This window comes from Ictidomys tridecemlineatus, chromosome 10 (assembly GCF_052094955.1).
Source record: "Ictidomys tridecemlineatus isolate mIctTri1 chromosome 10, mIctTri1.hap1, whole genome shotgun sequence".
Taxonomy (NCBI): domain Eukaryota; kingdom Metazoa; phylum Chordata; class Mammalia; order Rodentia; family Sciuridae; genus Ictidomys; species Ictidomys tridecemlineatus.
This window is the reverse complement of record NC_135486.1, coordinates 115,702,770-115,722,754: the sequence shown is the minus strand read 5'-3', so window position 1 is coordinate 115,722,754 and position 19,985 is coordinate 115,702,770. Positions and strand designations below refer to the sequence as shown.

At 51.4% G+C, this 19,985-nt stretch overlaps 2 protein-coding genes across 7 annotated transcripts in view; one reads left to right on the top strand and one right to left on the bottom strand.

Annotated features, from left to right (window-relative positions):
* Positions 1-9,187, bottom strand: part of Fbxo24 (F-box protein 24) — a 12,817-nt gene extending 3,630 nt beyond the window's left edge. Inside the window, exons 1-8 of one of the 5 annotated variants that reach the window (XR_013426847.1) lie at positions 8,256-8,570; positions 6,022-6,120; positions 5,743-5,926; positions 4,557-4,795; positions 4,095-4,329; positions 2,749-2,907; positions 2,360-2,481; positions 1,983-2,114 (exon numbers count right to left, since the gene is read on the bottom strand). Coding sequence is in view for 4 of the 5 variants with exons in the window: in XM_021728553.3 (XP_021584228.1) it covers positions 1,983-2,114; positions 2,360-2,481; positions 2,749-2,907; positions 4,095-4,329; positions 4,557-4,795; positions 5,743-5,926; positions 6,022-6,120; positions 6,373-6,444 (1,242 nt within the window). In the remaining variant the exon portion in view is untranslated. Of the gene's footprint in view, positions 1-1,982; positions 2,115-2,359; positions 2,482-2,748; positions 2,908-4,094; positions 4,330-4,556; positions 4,796-5,742; positions 5,927-6,021; positions 6,121-6,372; positions 6,460-8,255; positions 8,571-9,136 lie in introns of those variants that run through there. The other 4 variants (XM_078023800.1, XM_040278376.2, XM_078023801.1 and 1 more) reach the window with 4 other exon arrangements.
* Positions 8,746-19,985, top strand: Lrch4 (leucine rich repeats and calponin homology domain containing 4). 2 transcript variants are annotated; one of them, XM_005328457.5, is made up of 18 exons: positions 8,747-9,035; positions 12,761-12,905; positions 13,043-13,169; positions 13,365-13,470; positions 16,191-16,327; positions 16,462-16,574; positions 16,710-16,809; positions 17,040-17,130; positions 17,223-17,299; positions 17,407-17,471; positions 17,574-17,699; positions 17,841-17,909; positions 17,987-18,096; positions 18,215-18,298; positions 18,514-18,599; positions 18,774-18,911; positions 19,003-19,080; positions 19,353-19,985. In XM_005328457.5, the coding sequence occupies exons 1-18, from the start codon at positions 8,816-8,818 to the stop codon at positions 19,548-19,550; spliced, it is 2,070 nt and encodes a 689-aa protein (XP_005328514.1). In that variant the 5' UTR covers positions 8,747-8,815; the 3' UTR covers positions 19,551-19,985. The 2 variants fall into 2 exon arrangements, with proteins under 2 accessions (XP_040134307.1, XP_005328514.1); XM_040278373.2 differs by lacking the exon at positions 17,841-17,909 and having other exon boundaries at positions 8,746-9,035.

Here is a 19,985-nt window from a genome sequence, read left to right as displayed (position 1 = left end):
ACCTCATCTTTGCTCCCAAGAAAAAAAGCTCTTGTCTGAGGCTGGGGCCTGCTATCTACTCTACTCCCTCATTTTCAGGCCGCAGGTCTGTGCCATCCAGCCTTGTAGCCTCAGCGGGTACTAGCCTTCCTCTTTGAGAGCTCAAGCCTCCTCTCCCTTCCTGGGCAATTCCATATTAGCCCCAAGGAGACATTCCTTCTACTATCCCTCCTGGCCTCTAGCATTTTCATTTGTCCCATCATTATCTTCAAAAGTGGCCACACTATTTTGAAAAAAGACCACCTGATTTCTTTTGCATCGCCCCCCCCACACACCCAATGCAGAATTGGTTATGAGACCTGTCTGAGGTTGACTGTTCCTGTTCCTTACCATGGCTAGTCTTTCCTGAACCTCCTTTTGATCTGGCTTCTCTCCCTATAACTCTACTGACATGTTCTTTCCAAAGGCATTTAGTCTCCCAGCTGCTAAATCCCAGGACTTCTCATATGTTCATTCTCCTGAGACTATTAGAACTTTAATTCCAAAGACATGAGTAAGTAATTTAGTGTGACTAAAGGAAAAATGACAATGTATTGGCAAGCAAAAATTTTAAAATCACTGGAAATCCCACTACCAACTATTAGCATCTGCTGAATATTCTTCATTTCTGACTGAACAAATACACATAAATTACATATTTTTGAACAAAAATGGGATTGTACTAAATAATCAGTATCATAAAGATTTTATTTTATATGTTTTGTGGCACTTGGGATTGAAACCAGGGCCTACACATGCTAGATAAGTGCTTTACCACTGAGCTATATCTCCAGCCCTTTCTATTTTGAGACAGGGTCTCACTGAATTTCCCCTGCTATCCTTGAGCTTGTTATCCTCCTTGCCTCAGCCTCATGGTATTACAGGTTATGTGTCACCACACCCAACTCTTCAGGTTTTTTTTCTACCTAAAAATATGGAACAACCATCTTTCCATGTCAGTAATGGAAAGTTCCTATATTGCCACACTGTGACCATTACCACCCTTCTCATGTACTTCATTTGAAAAGAAACTTTCTGCTCTCATGACTTTTGGAGTGTGGCATTAGAGGGGCATGCCTCCTGTTCTTTTCTTCATTTCCCTGCCTATCATTGTGATTACTGCCCACATTTGCTTTTGTCATTTCAACCTTGTTTCAATGTGGAATCTTATAGCCAGCTAGATGTTTCCAACTTAATACTTTCCTCTCACAGAAAAAAGCTAAATTCACACTCTTTCCTCAAAGCAGTAATCAGTTTCAAGGGCCTGTTTATTTCTTCTAAAACATCTCCTATACCCACCCATTCCTTTTCATTTTCACTGCCACGTACCAGCCAGCCCAGGTCCTTGTCTCAGGCGCTGTTTTCCCTTACCAGCTTTCTGGGAGGCTGCCTGCTCTGGAGCTCCATTGCACTATGGTCAGCTGACCAGTTTGGTCACCCCTTGGCCACCTTGGCGGCCACCTTCTGTTCCAGAACCTGCGATGATTCTTTCCCATGTCTACCAGGCTTGCAACTATACTGATACCACCTCATATTCTCACTGATTTCCAACATACCCTCCCTTTAATCAGGCCAATCTTTCAATGGTCTCAGGTATGTGCAAGATTCAACCCTGTCCCCATCCTCAGAACAAAAACTACCTTTCCTATCCCCACCTGAACCCTATTCTAACCCATAAGACCCTGCTGGCATCTCACTTCTTCTAGTTACCCTAGCCTACCCAGGTCCCCCAGTCCACATCTTCACCAAATTCCCATTACAGTGACAGCACGCACCACACAGAATGGACATCCTAGTACCAACCCTGGTTAAGCTTACGCAACAATATCACAGGAATTACCCTAATGATTGGCTTAACTTTCCTGGGGAGGAGAAAGTGAATTCTGTGGAAATTGGAGAGGTGGATAGAAGCAGGAAATTGGAGGAAGAGAGTTGGGGTGAAAACTACTGGGGAACAATCTTACCTGTGTGGGTTCCCCTCGATCCATTTTGTCCCCTGTTCCCAATTGCCCATATCTGTTATTTCCCTGCATAAAGATTCGGCCAAATTCATCCACCAGGCCAAGGTGATTGTAGCCAAGAGCACAGAATAGGATCTAGGATATAAGAGAAAAAGAGTAGGTGGACCTTGGGCTCCCTCCAGAGGAACCATGAGCTCAACTGCTAACCTGCCATCCCCCAAGCTCATCTCTTTTGCCTTGCCCTCTATGTTACCCCACTCCTTGAGTCCCCTGCCCCTCTCTGATCAATCATTTAATTTCGGTCCATATTTCAGGCCCTTGGTGTCTTCCAATCCCTAAAGCCCCATCCCTCTGGTCTGCCCCATCCCTCCAGATCCTACCTTGGCAGGCAGTGAGAGAGCGAGTGGCATCTGCTGGTCCAAGGGGTCAAAGGCTTGAAGGGTCCCAAAGAGATCACGATACACCCCTGGGGTATGCACCTCAAAATACACTCCCCCCTGGTCTGGGGGGTCGGGAGCCCTCAGCTCAGCAGCTTTGGGCACCCGTTTCCTAGGGATAAGCCCCCACCTGGGATGAAAACTGCAAGATCCAGGGAGTCTCATACCCGATAGAAATGCATCAGCTCTGATGCCTGGGAACCTAGACATATCTTTTCACTAGGATGCCCTAAGGGGTTTATGTCACAGAGCTGGAATAAGGGTTAGGGGTGTCAGCACTTGGAAGGGCTATTAAAGGTTGGGATCTTGAAAGGAAGTGAGATGCTTCTTACCCGTGATGTAGAGGGTACTGCTCTGGTTGGAAGCCATGCAGGTCACACGCAGGTGAGGCAGGCAACGGGACACTTTCCTGAGGGCCAGCTGAACTGTGTAGGAGCGTGGCTGGTCCAGCTGGGTCTCATTCACTACCAAAGAGTAGATCTTTCCTTCCTCTGGGGAATGAGGGTAGTCATACAATTATGTGGGGGAGGGGGCATATCAATATCCAAATCAATGCTCAATGGACTCCTTAAGCCATGCAGGGTGAAACATTTACTGCCCTAGAATGGGGTTGGAGAAAAAAAGATAGACATGGGGTTGTGGCTCAGTAGTACAGCGCTCACCTAGCATGGGCAAGGCCCTGGGTTTGATCCTCAACACCACATAAAAAAATAATAAATAAACATAAATAAATACTGTGTGTATATATATATATATACACACACACACACACACACACGACACAAAATAAAGGAAGAGAGGCCTCAAGTCCCTCAGGCACCAATTGCAAAAATACATCAGGAAGTGGTTCAGCATGAGAGATGGGGAGAAAACGTAAGCGTTAGATATGGCAGAATCTAATTTGTTAGGAAGAATGAAGTCTGGGGACTTAGGGCCCTGCCTGGCATTCAGAAGTCCACAGGAATTCAGACTTGAGGGTGTGGTCAAGCATAAAGGACACTGGGAAGTAGAGGACAGCTTGGTGTATTAAAGTGAGGTCCCTGGCATGGAGGTTGGGGAGATTAGAATCTTAAAAATTAGGCATTCATGGGCTGGGGATGTGACTCAAGCGGTAGCGCGCTCGCCTGGTATGCGTGCGACCCGGGTTCGATCCTCAGCACCACATACCAACAAAGATGTTGTGTCTGCCGAGAACTGAAAAATAAATATTAAAAAAAAAAATTCTCTCTCTCTCTCTCTCTCTCCCCTCTCTCTCTTAAAAAAAAAAATTAGGGGGCTGGGGATGTGGCTCAGGCGGCAGCATGCTCGCCTGGCATGCATGCTGCCCGGGTTCGATCCTCAGCACCACAAACAAACAAAGATGTTGTATCTGCCAAAAACTGAAAAATAAATATTGAAATTCTCATTCTCTCTCTCTCTCTCTCTAAAAAAAAAAAAAAAAAAAAAAAAATTAGGCATTCACTAGAGCAGTGGTTTCTGGACTTTTTTTTTTTTTGGCAGCAGGGCCCTTTATTCGTATAAAATAGGATGTAGAGTTCTAGACTGGGAGTGAGATAAAAGCGAAGCTATTTGGATTGAGAACCAGAACAGGTAGCATGTGGATCCTGAGAGGCCTCATCCCTTTCCCCTGCAGCAGGTCTTGAAGGACATATTTACTAAACATTGCTTCAGGCCATACCTGTGAGGAGCAATAGAGCCCGTTGGGTCTCCTGACCAACCAGCACAATCTGTTTGAAGCTCATGGAGTGGTGGAATGTCATCTTGAAGACCCGCTGCCCGCTGGACTGCAGATAGACCTCCACGCAGTCACAGGCCCGGCTGCTGGTTGTGCCTACCACTCCTGGCTGCTCCCGAGTGGCCAAGACATAGAGGTATTTACGGTAAACTGTGTCACATCTTGGGTCTGAGGCAAACTGTGGAGATAGATGAGGGATCTATGGCCTGGGAAAGGGATGGGGCTGGAGCAAGTGAATCCTGGGGTGGGAGCAGAGGTATTTGCATCCAGGTTTGGGAAATAAAGACTTGTTTTCAGGTTCTTGGTAAGAAAGGGTCAGTGTCCTAACAAGGGCACCCTAGGACTGGGACCTCAGGGCTCTGGAGGTGGGGGTGGGTTCTTAGCTGCCACAGTTCTGCTACTCACATCCTTGGCTCCACGACATAATACAACATAGCGGCAGGCCCGCTTCCACTGGATCTGGCCAAGGGTAGAGGAGACCAGTGCGTTTTTAAGGAAGAAGAGGGTCCCCACGTAGTCGAGAATGAAGACATGATCCTTGGTGGGCAAAAAACGGCGGTAGCCATGGGCTAGAAGGGGGGCCACACTCTTGCTGAGACATCGGCGGCGGCCACCAAATGCCTGAAAATACAGGCCCTTCGTGTCTGGAGAAGGGAAGTACATAGAAGGTTAAAGAGTGTCACTGACACAATGTGGATGGGTCAGAACACAATGTGGTTGGGTAAACTAGATCTCTCAGACATCTTAATATTTAGCTTTTCCTCATCCCTAGGTCTGGGGAACAGGTTCCTTTCCAAAGGAGACCTGGAAAGCTTAGATTATACCCCATATCTTCCCCGCCTCAGCCCAGGGTCAGACACATGCTTTTAAATAAGCACCTCTTTGGTCTGACCTTGCATCAGAGTCATCAAGGAAACATAAGAACAAATCCACAGAAATGAGGCAGAAAGAGAAGTGAAAAGGAATGACCAAGAAAGGCCAGTAACCTTCCCTCACCCCCAGCTGTGGATCTGTTTTCTGGATCAGTCTTCTCCCCTAATCTCCCTGTGTGTGAAAGAAGTAATTGGATAGGGGCTCTCTGGAGTGGCAGGGGTTTACAGTATGGTTCTCAAGCTAGGGGTGATTTTGTCCCTTGGAAGACATTGGTTGGTACAACTAGGGGAGTTGCAACTGGAACCTAGTGGGTAGAGGCCAGAGCTGCCCCTAACATCCCCACAGTGCACAGGAGCCCCACAATGAATTACTTCACCCAAACTGTCAATGGTGACAAGGTTCAGAATCCTTGGTTTAGAAAAGGAAAACTCCAGGTTTGGGGAATAGATTTAAAGAGCTGGTGTATGGAGGGAGACTTGGCAGGGATGCTAATGGAGGCAGTGGGAGGGAAGGACTATGTATATATTGGAGGGTGGCCTCAGAGCCTTATAGGAAACTCAATGGACTATGTTTGTATCTGATAAGTTTCTTCCAGAGAAAAGGGCTGGGAGGTTGACAGGGAGTGCAGAGGTCAGCAGGCAACTTTACAGAGCAGGAGGTTTCCCAGAATAAGAAAGGACAGAAGCAAGGAGGGAGGTAGGTGCTGGGGAAGGTGTACAGTTAAGAATGGCAGCTCTCTTCCAGGGCCGGACCCCAGAACCCTGCTCTCGAAGGCGTGGACTGAGCCTGCGGCAGATGCGTCTCCACACTCCTTCAGCATCGCACACTTCATGGAAGTAGTGGCAGGTCTGGCCTAGGGCGACTACATCTCTGACTGGGAGGAATGAGATGATATGCTCCACCTGGAGGCAGCAGGGAGGAAGTGGAGGTCACTGGGAGCCCCTAGTGGCCTGGCCCCCAGTCCTTCATTCTCAATACTTCAGCTCCTAAGACTCACCAGCTCTGGGGGAAACAACTGAACAGAAATAGGATTCCCTCTTCCCTTCTTCTCTTCACCTCCTGGCTCTGGGCCACAAGAAGGACAGCTCCGCTTCACCTGCAGAGGGAAAGGGGAAGTATGGGGGGTCCTGTGAGGGCCCCACCTCTTTTTCTCCCTGCTCTTGACCTGTCTTTCATAAATTCCTGTTGGGGCTCATCTGACTCCAGCTCTGTGCTGTCAAATCCTCCCATCTCTCTCCAGGTCCCTGGGCCAACCCTCCCTGTCCGCTTTGTTCCTTGACATAACCCATCCCCAGATCTCTTGCTGCCATCATCTCCCTGCCCTTCCCTTGCCTTGCCACCCCCTCACCCTGAGCCCCTCCTCCCGTCCGCACAGCCCGGTCAATTTTTGCAGCTTTTGTCTCCGGCTTCTCCTCACCATCCTGCCTGTCCCCTCCCTGCTCCTGCCCTCATCTCTCCGGGCCCCTTGGCCCCCCGTACTCAGCTCCCTGGCCCCTGTCCTGGCTGCCTTTCCCACACCATGTCCCCTGCCTGGGCTTGGGGGACCTCTGGGGCCCCTCTACCTCCTAGGCCCCTCCCCCATGGAGTCTGGGACAAACAAACCTCTCTATGACCTCACTGTCCAGCCACTGTGACCTGTTTGCTTTAACCTGGACCACGGACCTGGTTCCTGGGTTCTAGATCAGCTCTAGCTACTGGAATGCTTATGAGCTTTGCATTTTACTAGACAAATAAAGTGCAAACTACTGGTAGATGAGGCCTTGACTTTCAGGGAATAGTAGGAGATTTTCCATATTTCATATTTTCCATCAGTGTTTCCTAACACTGATGAATCCTCCATATCTCAGCAGGCTGGGGCCTCCAGGCACTTCAGTTTAAGAGTATAAACTCAGAAAAGGAAAAAAAAAAAAAGGAAAAAAAGTATAAACTCAATTTTATAGGTGAGGAGGAAAGAGGACTCTGCTCTGACTACTTTGCTCACAAAGGCACATAGCAGATGAATGTGGGAACAATTTGGCACAAACTTACAATCTTAAGAAAACACATTCAAAAGCAGATTGCTTTCTGGAGGACCAGTAACATCACTGCAGGTACAAAGGGACAGGCTATTAAGGTGGGAAATATGGATGGATTTGCTCTGAAAGCTTAGAATCTATCTCCCAGAGCCTAGGTGATTGGCTTCTTCTATGGGGGTGACATTTAGGAGAAATAGCAGGAGTTAAGGTTGTATCTGACCAGGTAGGGGCAGAAGATCTGCAACAACAAATCCAAGGAGTAGCTGGCTCTTCCAGGGACTCAGTCCTGTTAGACAACCAACCTGCACAGCACCAAATTATAGATCCATTCTTTGACTAGCTAACCAACAGATTGTTCACCACCCACTCCAACTTCCTTATTTATAGTAACTAGCAAATTGCTCCTTTGGGGCACCTAAGAAGAAATTTTAACAATTTAATAAACATTTAGGCCTATCAACATCTGAGATGTGACTTAGGAGAAAGCAACTTCAGTTATTGGTGATCAGGCAACCAGCAGCATACGAAGTGGACTCTATGAGGGTCTTATGGGGCTGCAAAGGGTGGTATGACTTTCAAGGGGACAGAACAAGCACTTTCTGCATTTGGTTCCCTTTCTTCATTTCATTCTGAGAAGTAAACAAGAGATTTCGAGCAGACACTGTCCACTCTAAACACAGAGGAAGTGAGGAAGGACCCCACGTAGAGGACTGAGACCTAGTTTGGGGTGCCAGCAGTCAGGGTCCTGCTGTTTGCTCTTGCTAACTCATCAACTTCTCTCTGCCTCAGTTTCCTCATCCGTAAAACGAAGGTCTTGTTCTACACCAAGAGGTCCTTTCTAGCCTCTAAAATCCTTAGGACGGGTGGTCACCATTCCTGCCCAGGGAAGCTTCTCTGGTGAAGCTCGCAGGCCAGGACATTCCCCCTCCGTGAGCTGGGGGTCTATAGGCTCAGGGAAGCCGCCGCCCTCTGCCCAGGGATGAGGGGAGTCAGTCCTCAGACTCCTCAGGCGGAAATAGCCCTGGGGCCTCCACAGCTGAGACCAAAGCCTGTGAGCTGGCCTCAGGTTCTCATCGGCCTCTCTCACGCCCTCGACGCCAGCTAGCTTCCTAACATGTCCAACTTATATACACTATCCAGCCCCTGCACTGCGGTCCCATCCGGCCCAGCGCCCGGCGCTCACTTTCTTTACCTCAGTCTCAAAGTTCTAGCTCACCCGCCTCCTTCTTAGCGAAGGGACCGCCTTCTCGCCCATGCTATTGGTAGGTAGAGCCGTCCCTCAGAGAAGAGGCCGGGCCAGGTTCCCTCCGGAGGCGCTAATTGGCCTTCTTGACAGTCACTCGCCTGTATCTGCTTGCGATTGGCCTTCGTTAGAAGAGGACCACGTGCCTCCGGCTTGTGGTCTCAGTCTCTATCTCTCTTAGTAGAGTACCGGTGTCCCCGCCTCCTGGTAGGACCTGATTGGCTCCATCTCTAGTTCTGAGCATTGTGATTGGATGCGGCTGCGCGGGGTGGGCCGGCCCGGAGCGTCGGCCGTTGGCGAGCGCTCCATTCTCTCCCCCTCCCTCCCCTCTCCCGGCTCCTGAGCCGGAGGCTCCACCCCCCGGGCGGGTTCTGATTAGTGGCCTCCGACGCTTCTTCGGACCACGATTGGTCCGCCGAGTCCCTGACCCCGTTTCCTCCCCCTTGAGGCGACTACGGCGGCTCCAAGGAGGGGGAGGGGGAAGGAGGGACGGCCGGTCCCGTCAGTCAGGCAGCGGGAGCCGCCGGGAGCGGATGGCGGCGGCTGTAGCGGCCCCTCTCGCCGCCGGGGGTGAGGAGTCGGCAGCCACGATCCCCGTGCCAGGGTCTCCGGGTCTGCCCGGGAGCCGCAGCGCAGAGCGGGCCCTAGAGGAGGCCGTGGCCACCGGGACCCTTAACTTGTCTAATCGGCGCTTGAAGCACTTCCCCCGGGGCGCGGCCCGCAGCTACGACCTGTCAGACATCACCCAGGCTGGTGAGTGCGCCCGGCCCAGGGTCTCACTGCGACCCTCATTTGCATAGCCCCGCCCCCTCTTGTTCCCCCTCCCCGCTTGCGAGTTTGACCCGCCCCTTCACCTGGCGGTGGGGGTGCACGCCCCTCCTGATTGGCATAAGGCTGCGACCACCCCCTCCCTGCTGTAAGAACCACTGGACAATGAGCGCACTTCTAGTTTACACAGAACACCCAGAGTCTCTGGCGGAGCATTATGAGACACTTCCCCTCTTATTTGCATATTGCGCACCTGTAGAGTGGTCCCGCCCCTCACCTGGTTGGCTCATTTGCATGGCCTCTTCAACCTTAGTTCCATAAAGCAGCCCCCATGGGCTTTTCTAACTACACCTTTCTCTCCCTTCTCGTTGTCTCCAACTCCTTCCCCGTTCCACCGAGATCCGAGCAGCCCCGGGCACCCGTTTCCCATGGATCGCTTCTAACAACGGGATGTTTTTGCTTTCTTTGCCGTAGTCCCGCCCCCTAAAGTCCCAGACCCTCTCTACTCTTCACCTAGCCAGCCTATGGGAAAGAAGCAAATCTGCCTCCCTTAACTCTTCTCCCTATGCTCTTCCGCTCATTATCCCTGAACCCCTTATTTGAGACTCACTCTCTTTCCTGTGTCTATGAAGTCACTTTGGAGCCTGTGACCTCATAGGGATCCTAGAATTCCCTTTTCAATTTCTGCTTTTCCTCCGCGAAGGACTTGAGGCAGTTGCCAAAAGGAAATATATCTCCTAGCCGGGAGTGCTGGGCCTCTGGAGACTCCTCTTTCACGTTCCGCCTTCAGAATCCCTCTAATCATGCTGTCTGCATCCTAGTGTCTGTTGAAGGTGGCTGGTGGGGGGTTCTACTTTGACAGGTGAGTCAGGCCTCAGCTGCTCAGGAGGCAACCTATGACCTTGGGCTGGCAGCTAGGGGTGGGGATCAGCAGAGAGGAGGATTGCATTCCCCAGCTCCACCCTAGCCTAGGCTGGGGTGTGAGGAACCTCCTCCACTTTTTGTTATCTTCAAGGCCAGGGCTCTGGGGCTGGATGAAAGAGTGCATTTTTCTTCAAGCAGGTGACTGACCACCTGTAAACACTCAGGCTGGCCCAAGCACACACTCCCTCTACTGTTTTGGGGAGAACCAATTTATTTTTTTTTTTTTTTTTTTTTTTTTTTTTTTTTTTTTTTTTTTTTTTTTTTTTAAAGAGTGAGTGAGAGAGAGAGGGGGACACAGAGAGAGAGACAGAGAGAGAGAATTTTAACATTTATTTATTTTTTCTTAGTTCTCGGCGGACACAACATCTTTGTTGGTATGTGGTGCTGCTGAGGATCGAACCCGGGCCGCACACATGCCAGGCAAGTGCGCTACCGCTTGAGCCACATCCCCAGCCCCGGGGAGAACCAATTTAAACCTCTTTGCTTTTCTTGTTCACTATGCTGTGAGTTCAGGAAATGGGTGAGCCCCACAAGCCATTCCTATCCTTCCCAGGCCCCCCTCCAACCCTCAAGCTCCAGATTGACCTCAGCAGCTGTGTGACACTTGCTGTCTGTTCCCTTTCCCCTCCCCGTTGCTTGTTTTTTGACAAAGACCAAATGTTATTCTGTACTTTCATGGGGCTCTGTCTCAGTGAGTGGACTCTTGGGGAAAACTACCAAGAACTCCAGGGCCCCTCCCAACTTCTGACCCCTCTCAGCCTCCTCCCCCAGCATTCCGGCTCAGGGTGCAGCTTGTGTAGTGAAGCGGAAAATCCCAGCTTCCTTAGAACCCCTGTGTGCCCTTCTCGGTCCTTTCAGGGCCGGGTTCTAGACCAGGTAGGTTCCATCTCATCCAGATCTCTCTCTTCTGTCCCCTTTCCCCAAATGGAGTGCTCCTAGCCTGGTGTGGAAAGGGGAAGTGACAAAAACACAGAGTTGCCCTTACCCTGCCCTCTGCATCTCCTTGCTCTCTAACTCAGACATACTGCTTCAGCAGTCTGCTGCCAAGTCATTCTGAACTCTCTCCTGCTGTTCATCTTCCCTGAATGTTTCCTATGCTTAGGTCCCTGAAACCCCATGGACTGTTCCCTGGGCCAAATAGTCCTAAGGTGGGGGAGGAAGGGCTGTTCAAGCAAAGGAGAAGTGTCGCTCATTCTCTCATAGACCACATCCTGTGCCCCCTGGGCCCTGCCTCCTCCAGCCTGGGCTCCCTTCCGTTCCTAGCTTACCCCATCAGAACTTGGTCTCCACCCACTTCATCCACATGCACACACACAAAATACATTTGTAGACACAGAGGAAGCAGGCAGGTGTTGAGTGCGGTTGGGAGAACAGATGCTGTCCTCCCACCCTCTCCGGAACCGTCTTATTTAGTGCTAGGTCTTCTGTCTGTGCACCGGGGCTGGAGCAGAGCAGGAGAGGGAGTGATTCTTGGGACATCAGGCTGTCCTCACTCTAGCAAACAGAGCCTACCAGAAACAATCTGATGGATAATTTCCACTTGATTTCCTGTCACAAGACTCATTTCCTTGGGGAATATGTCCTAGCTTCTCCACACCCCCTCTGCTTTTGCTCCCTCCCTGGTCCCCCTCACACCACCAGAGGGCCCTCAAAGAAGTTCTGTTGCCTGGGACTTCCCCAGCAGGCCTGGGCCCCTCCCAGTGGAGACTGGGCTGAGCAAACAGACACTGACTTATATAGGTCTATGCAGCCAGTGTCTCCAGTCTGAAGGGCATCTCCAGTCCTGCCTCCTGGCACTGCCATGGCAAGATACTGCTTGAGATAGAGTGGGTAACAGCTCCTTCCCTCCTCTCACCTCCTCTTCCCCTTCTGTCCCCATACTCCTTGACATGCTTGAGATAACATACAAAGGAGCCCGAACTCTTGAGGGGAAGTAGAGGAAGACCAGTGGCCTAGAAGAGGGTGAAAAGGAGGCCAACCCTGGGGCAGGGGAGCCTAGAGGGGAAGGACCTGAGGATACTGGCTCTCTGTTCATCTCAGCCTTCTCCCTTTGCCTCTCTGTCCTTGGGAGTATGGAACTTCATAATCCTTTGGTTCTGGGGCTAGTGAAAAACAAACAAAAACTTGTATCTAGTGCTAGGGCCTTTCTTAATCTCTAAAACCAGGATATAGTGACCCCTGGTTCTCCGTGTATTGAAAACAGATTGAGGTTGAAGGAGGACTCTGCTAGGAGTCCCCAGGTATTTTTCATATTCTCTCTCTGAGCTTTCCAGCCTGTCATTTTACTGTTTCTTTACTTCTTTCTTTCTTTACTTTTTGGTGCTGGGACTTGAACCCAAGGCCTTGTGTATGCTAGCCACATGCTTTATGCCTTAGCTCCCACCTTACTGTTTTCTTGGGACCATAATCCTCTCCTGTGACCTTTTGCCTTCTATCTCTCCTGGCATCTCAGAACATAAGGGACTGTAAGAGTTACAAAATCCAGCCACCCTTCCAGGAGAGCTCTTCATCTGGAGATTGGTGTATCTCTATCCTGCCCCAAATCTGGGCTTCTCCAGCCTGGTGACCCTAAGGTCTTTGCCTTCCCTTTGCCTTTCTGGTCATGCTTGGTGTATACTCCAGTTTGCAGAAGGCTTTGTTGTCTCTCCAGAAGCCCAGGTTTATGGGCTTGATTCTTTAGGTCTTCTGGGGATGGAGAGCAGTATGTCTGATCCAGAGGACATTCAAAGTACCCCTGTGCAGGACTGGCCTTTCCACAGCTCTCCCCTGGCACTTGATTTCCCCAGACCTGTCCCGGAACCGGTTTCCCGAGGTGCCTGAGGCAGCATGCCAGCTGGTGTCTCTGGAGGGTCTGAGCCTCTACCACAATTGCCTGAGATGCCTGAACCCAGCCTTGGGGAATCTCACAGCCCTTACCTACCTCAACCTCAGGTAGGAAGGCAGCTGGTCTTTATTGGCTTAAAGAACCAGTGCTTAGTACCCTGAATGACCCTTCCTGTCCCTGAAAAGTGGGCAGTGCTGGGATGCTGTGACTGGGGAGTGAGCCTTCTTCTTTTCTCCCTTCACAGTCGAAACCAGCTGTCATCGCTGCCACCATACATCTGCCAGCTGCCCTTGCGAGTGCTTATTGTCAGCAACAACAAGCTGGGAGCCCTGCCTCCCGACATTGGCACCTTGGGAAGCCTGCGACAGCTTGTGAGGATGGGAAACAGGGCTAGAAGAGGGACTGTAGAGCCAGGCACTAGAGATCTTTGGGGGAGAATCTGGGGAAAGCAGGAAGTATCTTTGAGGAAAGGCTTGGACTAAAGGCCAGTAGCCTGGAAAGACAAGAGGACAGTTTCTGATGATCCTAGTCTTATGACCCCTTCCCAGCTACTTTCTTGATTTCAGGATGTAAGCAGCAATGAGCTGCAATCCCTTCCTGTGGAGCTGTGTAGCCTTCGTTCCCTGCGGGATCTCAATGTTCGAAGGAATCAGCTAAGCACCCTGCCTGATGGTAAGGAAAATGAAGAATTGGATGAGGGGCATGCATGTGTGTGTTCATCATCTCAGGCTGCTGCAACAAAGATACCATAGACTGGGTGGCTTATAAACAACAGAAACTTATTTCTCAGTTTGGAAGCTAGGAGACCAAGATTAGGGTACCCGTGTGGTCAGGTTCTGGTGAGAGCCCTCTTCTTATTGCCAAGTTTTCTGGGACTGCCAACTTTTAATTGTGGAAGGCAGGAAGGAGAACTGTCTGAGGTCTCTTTTATAAGAGCACTAATCCATTCTTGAGGGCTCTACCCTCATGACCTCCATTGCCACCCAAGTGACCCACACCATTCATTTCAACATGAATTTGGGGGAAACAAGAATTCAGTCTGAAATAATGCATCTACTTTGAAGAAGTCACAGGCAAGAAATGGTTGAAGAAGAATCATGTCTTAGTTGTACTGGGTTTTACAGTATTTAAAGCAAACTGTAAATGGTTTTATTTGCTATGTTCAAGCAACCCTCTGAGGCTGGTAAAGCATGGATTACAATCTCTGTTTTACAAATACGGGAACAGGCACAGAAAGGAGAGTAAGTGAGTGGGTTAGCTCCACGTAAAATCTCAAGGTTAGAAGGGGCCTTCACAGTCACCCAGTATCACCATTAACCCTACCTTGCTCTGCACTTCCTCCCCAGGGCTCTGAATTAGAAGTCATGCTAAGCGGCCCCATTCTAGCCAGCTAATTGTGACACAACAACATTTGATAGCCTCTGCTTGGGAGAAGGCACACCTTCTTTTATTTGGCAGCACTGTTTTTGTGTGTGTGTGTGTGTGTGTGCGCGCGCGCTTGCTTCCTGCATTTTACATAAAAGGCAGGTAGATGTGAGAGTCAAATAAATGTGGGTGATGTGATTAAGATCTGAGCCAACAATCAAGGGCTTAATGGTTTAATGGGGAAATTTATAGAGAACCATTAGAGCAGGATGCTGAGCCCTGGGAGCTAGAGGGGTGGCAGGGCTCTGCTTGGGAAACCTGAGGAGGACTTCTCCCCAGAAGCTCTGGCATAGCATAAACTGACCTTGGAAGGAGAATTCTCCATCCTTTATCCATGCAGAGGAACCACCATGTGCAAGGGTTGGAGATGGGAAGGAGCATCCTCCAGCAGGGAAGTGGTTGTAGTTAGAAGGGCAAGCCAGGCCAAGGCAGGAAGGGTATGAACTTGGTTTTGAAGAACAAGAGGGGAGTCAGATGATTATTCATTTTCTTTGCCTTCCCCACCCTTTCCTGTACCTTCTCTCTTATAAGTCAGTAGGCATCTTGAACCATATTCTGTTTCTGTAGCAAAATATCTGAAACCAAGTAATTTGTGAAGAACAGCAGTTTAGACAGGTGCACTGTTGCATGACTATAATCCCAGTAACTTGGGAGGCTGAGGCAGGAGGATTACAAGTTAGAACTCAGCCTCAGTAATTTAGTGAGACCCTCAGTAACTTGGTTAGACTCTCTATCAAAAAAATAAAAAGGACTGGGGATGCAGCTCAGTGGTAAAAGCACCCCTATGTTCAATCTCCAGTACCCACTCTGCCCTTAAAAAAAAGAATAACAGTTTTTGGCCTATGGTTCTAGAGGTTGGGAAGTCCAAGAGCATCTGCTCAGCAACTGGCAAGGCCCTTGTGCTGCATCACGTGGCAAAACAGCAAGCAAGCCAGAGAGAGCGTGCTTTTATAACAAAACCACTCCCTCAATAACCCATTAATCCATTAATCCATCAATGGATTAGTCCATTCATGAGGACAGAACTCCCATGACCTAGTCACCTCCCGCAGGTTCTACCTCCAAACACCATTACATATGAATTTGGAGATTAGTTTCCAACTCATGAAATTTAGGGGACACATTCAACCCATAGCAGTAGGTGTACAAATAAACATTTGTTCAGGGCTTTCCCTGGGCCATAAAAAGAGATCCAAGCAAAATGTCTTGGGAACACACAGAAAGAGCAATGAATTCCATGACTCTGAGGTGTCTAGAAAGATTCATGGACCCTTAAGGTGAACCTTGAAAGATACATAGACTTGGATGATGGAGTTGCATGTTTATTCTCAGCTGAGTGTAGAGGATGTGGAAAGGCCCAGAAACTGAGAATCCAGATGGGCGGGCAGCAAAGTAGGAAATGGGAGTGCAGGGGGATCACGAATGCCTTGGTCACGCTTGGATAGGGGCTGTGCTTTTCTATTCTGTGTCTAGGGCTGCCATAAATCCAGACTTTGTATTTTTGAGAAATAACAAAAGTCACCATCTCTGTGGACAGACTGAGCCTTGCCCAAGTTGCAGGTCCTGGTAGCACAGGGAGATGAGGCTGCAGCCAGTGGATGCTCTTGGGGAGGGCACAGCTCAGGCAGCCTTAGTAGTCCTGACTGCATGGCACAGGAAGATTTTGAGCAGTGGGCATCACTGTTTGACTCATGTCTTATGCGGATCACTTGAGAATGAGGGATCAGTTGCAGTATTGATAGACAGGTGAGGGCTGGGCGGGAACTCAAGTCTAGATAGGCCTTGTAGGGACCAGATGTGAATAAGAAGAGGACCAGGAAGATTGCTTCTGGGGATTGACCTGAGCCAGCTAGGGCAGAGGCTGTGATGGAGTCAGGGGTGACCAACCCACCAGAACAGAGGGTGAGGAAGGGAGCACAAGGTCCCAGGCTCGGTCTGCTGCTGACTCTTCCCTCACCCACCCCCAGAGCTGGGGGACCTTCCTCTGGTCCGCCTGGATTTCTCCTGTAACCGTGTCTCCCACATCCCGGTCTCCTTCTGCCGCCTCAGGCACCTGCAGGTCATTCTGTTGGACAGCAACCCCCTGCAATGCCCGCCTGCTCAGGTGAGGTGCTGGGTGGACCCTGGGGACAGGGATGAAGTTAGGCAGGAGTGGGGCCGTTACTGTGGTACCTTTGGTAGCCAGATCTGGAAAGCTGCTTTTCCCCCTCACTCTCCTTCCTGCGCCTCCTTACGCAGATCTGCCTGAAGGGGAAGCTTCACATCTTTAAGTACTTATCAACAGAGGCTGCGCGTCGTGGGGCTGCCCTGGGGGACCTGGTCCCTTCCCGCCCCCCAAGTTTTAGTCCCTGGTAAGTCCCAGTGGGAAGGAAGGAAGCCCTTGCATTTTCATGCCCCCTCCTGGCCCCAGAGACCCCCTCATTTCCTGTAGGAGGATGTGGGTGCTGTCAGCATGGGGCTGACCAGGTCTCCCTGGCTGGCCCCAGCCCTGCTGAGGATTTATTCCCGGGACGGCGGTACGATGGTGGGCTGGACTCAGGCTTCCACAGCGTTGACAGCGGCAGCAAGAGGTGGTCTGGTAATGAGGTAAGGCTCTTTTCCAAGGGTGATTGGTGGTGGCAGCCCTGGGAGAGAACCTCTGCACTGGGGGGCATTTTGCCTCATACCTCTGGCTCTCAGAGTGACAGGCAGTGGCTAGAGCTCTTCCTTCCGTCTGTCCACCATCCCAGACCCTACTCTCAGTCTCTCACAAGATCCCCTGTGAATCCCCAGCACTGCAGAGAGCCCACCTCCCATATGTGCTTCTGCCTTTACAGTCAACAGATGAATTTTCAGAGCTGTCATTCCGGATCTCAGAGCTGGCCCGGGAACCTCGGGCCCCCAAAGAACGGAGAGAAGATGGCTCTGGTGAGTAGTGGAGTGGGGCCAGGGAGGCACAGGGAGGACGAGGGCCCAAAGGCCCTCATCTGCTTGCTGACTGATGTTTTCTTCCCCTCCAGCTGATGGAGACCCAGAGCAGGTTGACTTCATTGATAGCCATGTCCCTGGAGAAGATGAAGAGCGAGGTGCTGCTGAGGTGAGGACCAGCCATGCCCCTCCTCCAGGAGGGGAGCTGGAGGGAGGGAGGTGGTGCAGTCTCTGGGGACCAGGGATTCCTTCAGCTTTACTGTGTTCTCTTTTCAGGAACAGCGGCCACCACCTGAATTAAGCCCTGCGGCAGGGGATGGGGAGAGGGCACTGAGCAGCAGGTAGCCCAGCTCCTAGCCCACATTGCCCTATATTGCAGTCCCTGGGCCCCTCCCCTTTCCCTGACTGCCAGTATTTCTTTCTTGCTTTGTCTTCATCCTTAGGCGGGAGGAACCGGCAGGGGAGGAACGGCGGCGCCCTGACACTTTGCAGTTGTGGCAGGAACGTGAACGGAGGCAGCAGCAGCAGCAACAGCAGAGTGGGGGATGGAGTGCCCCCAGGAAGGACAGGTGTGGGTTTAGGACAGACTGGAGCTATTGCTGGACAGTGGTCTGGGACTGGGTGGACATAGGCACCTCCTGAGCTGCTCTGCCCCTCAGGTCCGTGGGGTGCCTGGCACAGCTGACCCCCCCCCCCCAATCTTCTTCCAGTTTCCTGAAGCTGGGGATCAGGGCTGCTGGGGGAGGTGCTGCTGCCTCATCCACTCAGGCTACCTACAAGTAGGTTTCGTCCCTGTGACCTCTGCCCACAAACCTTTTCCTTGATCCTCCCCTTTAATTCCCTTTCTGTCTCTCAGCGGGCTGCCTAAGTCTAATACCATAGAACCACAACCGGGAACTTCAGGGGGGCAGGGAGTCCCTGTGCCTGCCCCTCCCCCCCAGGAGTCCCTGCCTATGACTGGACCAGGTAGGACAGAGACTTTGGGAAGAGATGGGGGTGATTGGGACCTGGTGTCCTGAGGGAAGAGTGGGACACTGAGGGTATATCTTTCTCACCTGTCCTTCTCCCTGACTTTGGCCCCCAGCGACAGCACCTGTTCCCCGGCCACTAGGCTCCATTCAGAGACCAAACAGTTTCCTCTTCCGTTCCTCCTCTCAGAGTGGTTCAGGTGGGTCTCCCCGTTCTCCCCAGTACTGCCTACCTTCAGCAAGCCCTGACCATGAGACTAGTGCCACACACTGGTCTGCAAGCTTTCTGGGTCTGTTGTCCCTTTGTGTTGAAAATCCCACAAGCAGAGAGACAAGAAGTGTGGGTGCCGGACACTGACAGCTGGTTGCAGTCAATGGTGTGTAGTGGAGACAGCCCATGCCTTCCTCTTCTTAGGCCCATCCTCCCCAGACTCTGTTTTGAGACCTCGGCCAGCACCCCAGGTTCCAGATGAGAAGGAATTAGTATCTCAAGTGCGCCAGGTAAGCAGAGGTAGAACCTTCAGGGGCTGGGCCTGGGCTCAGCATGGTGACTCCTCCAGCTTCTTCCCTCCCTCAACACCCTTTCTCACCCTGGCCCTCCTGTGAGGTAGAAGAGGGGAACTTGTGCATTCCCTATTGACTGACCCCATCTGCTTCTCTCTCCCTTACTCCCAGGTCCTTGAGTCACGGCTGCAGCAGCCCTTGCCTGAGGACCTGGGTGAGGCTCTGGCCAATGGGGTCATCCTCTGTCAGCTGGCCAATCAGCTACGGCCTCGCTCTGTGCCCTTCATTCATGTACCCTCACCTGCTGTGGTCAGTTGGGGTGCAGGGAGGAAATAGGGGATGGGTCAGGGACTTCTGTGGCCTCTCCCTTACTCTCTTTTCTTTCTTTACCCATCCTCAGCCAAAGCTCAGTGCTCTCAAGTCTCGGAAGAATGTGGAGAGTTTCTTAGAAGCCTGTCGAAAAATGGGGGTACCTGAGGTATGTATGGGGGCTATTGTCTGCTGTAGAGGGTGGCAGTGTCCTGGGCTCAGCTGGTCACATTGCATGGATGGCAGGGTTCTGTTCACAGGGGTGTCTGCTCCTAGAGGAAGCATATCACATGCCACCACCCGCACGTCTCCCTGCCCTGCATGTCTGCATGTTGGCATGGCTCTGGCCTTGGCATGTGAGGGCAGGGGTGGGAAGGACTGGCTGCTGCTGCTGACATCTGTCCTTTGTCCTTGTCCATCTGCCCTACCTTCCCTTCCCAGGCTGACCTGTGCTCGCCCTCGGATCTCCTCCAGGGCACCACCCAGGGGCTGTGGACCACATTAGAGGCTGTGAAGCGGGTGGGGGGCAAGGCCCCCCCGCCTGTCTGGCCCCCCTCTGGTCTGGGTGGCTTCGTCTTCTTCTACGTCGTCCTCATGCTGCTGCTCTGTGTCGTCTACACCTGGCTCCTGGGTTCCTAGGACTGAAGTCACCCCCCATTTCTATTTATAAGACTCCTATTCAACCCCATCCCCACCAGTGGTGCCTTCAGCCCCTACCAAAGACACTAGTGTACCCCCATCACAAACACTGACCTCAGAGGCCCCACTCTGGTGTCCCCAGAGCTGGGCCCCCTGCCTCTAGGCCCCCTCCTGTAGCCCCTCACTCACTGCCCCTCACCCTCAGTGCTGATGGTGCCTTCCTGTCCTTTTCCCACCCAGCCAGGCCCCGCCCTCTGACCCCCCACCCCCGGAGGGGCGGGAGCTTGGTTCTTCCTTCCCCTTCTTTCTTCTCCCCCCCACTAGCTGCTATGGGGGGCTAAATTATCTCTATTTTGTAGAGAGAACTCTATATTTGTAGCAGATGTGGGGCCCAGGCTGGGTCCCTGGCTCTGTGTATAAACTGTACAGACTGTG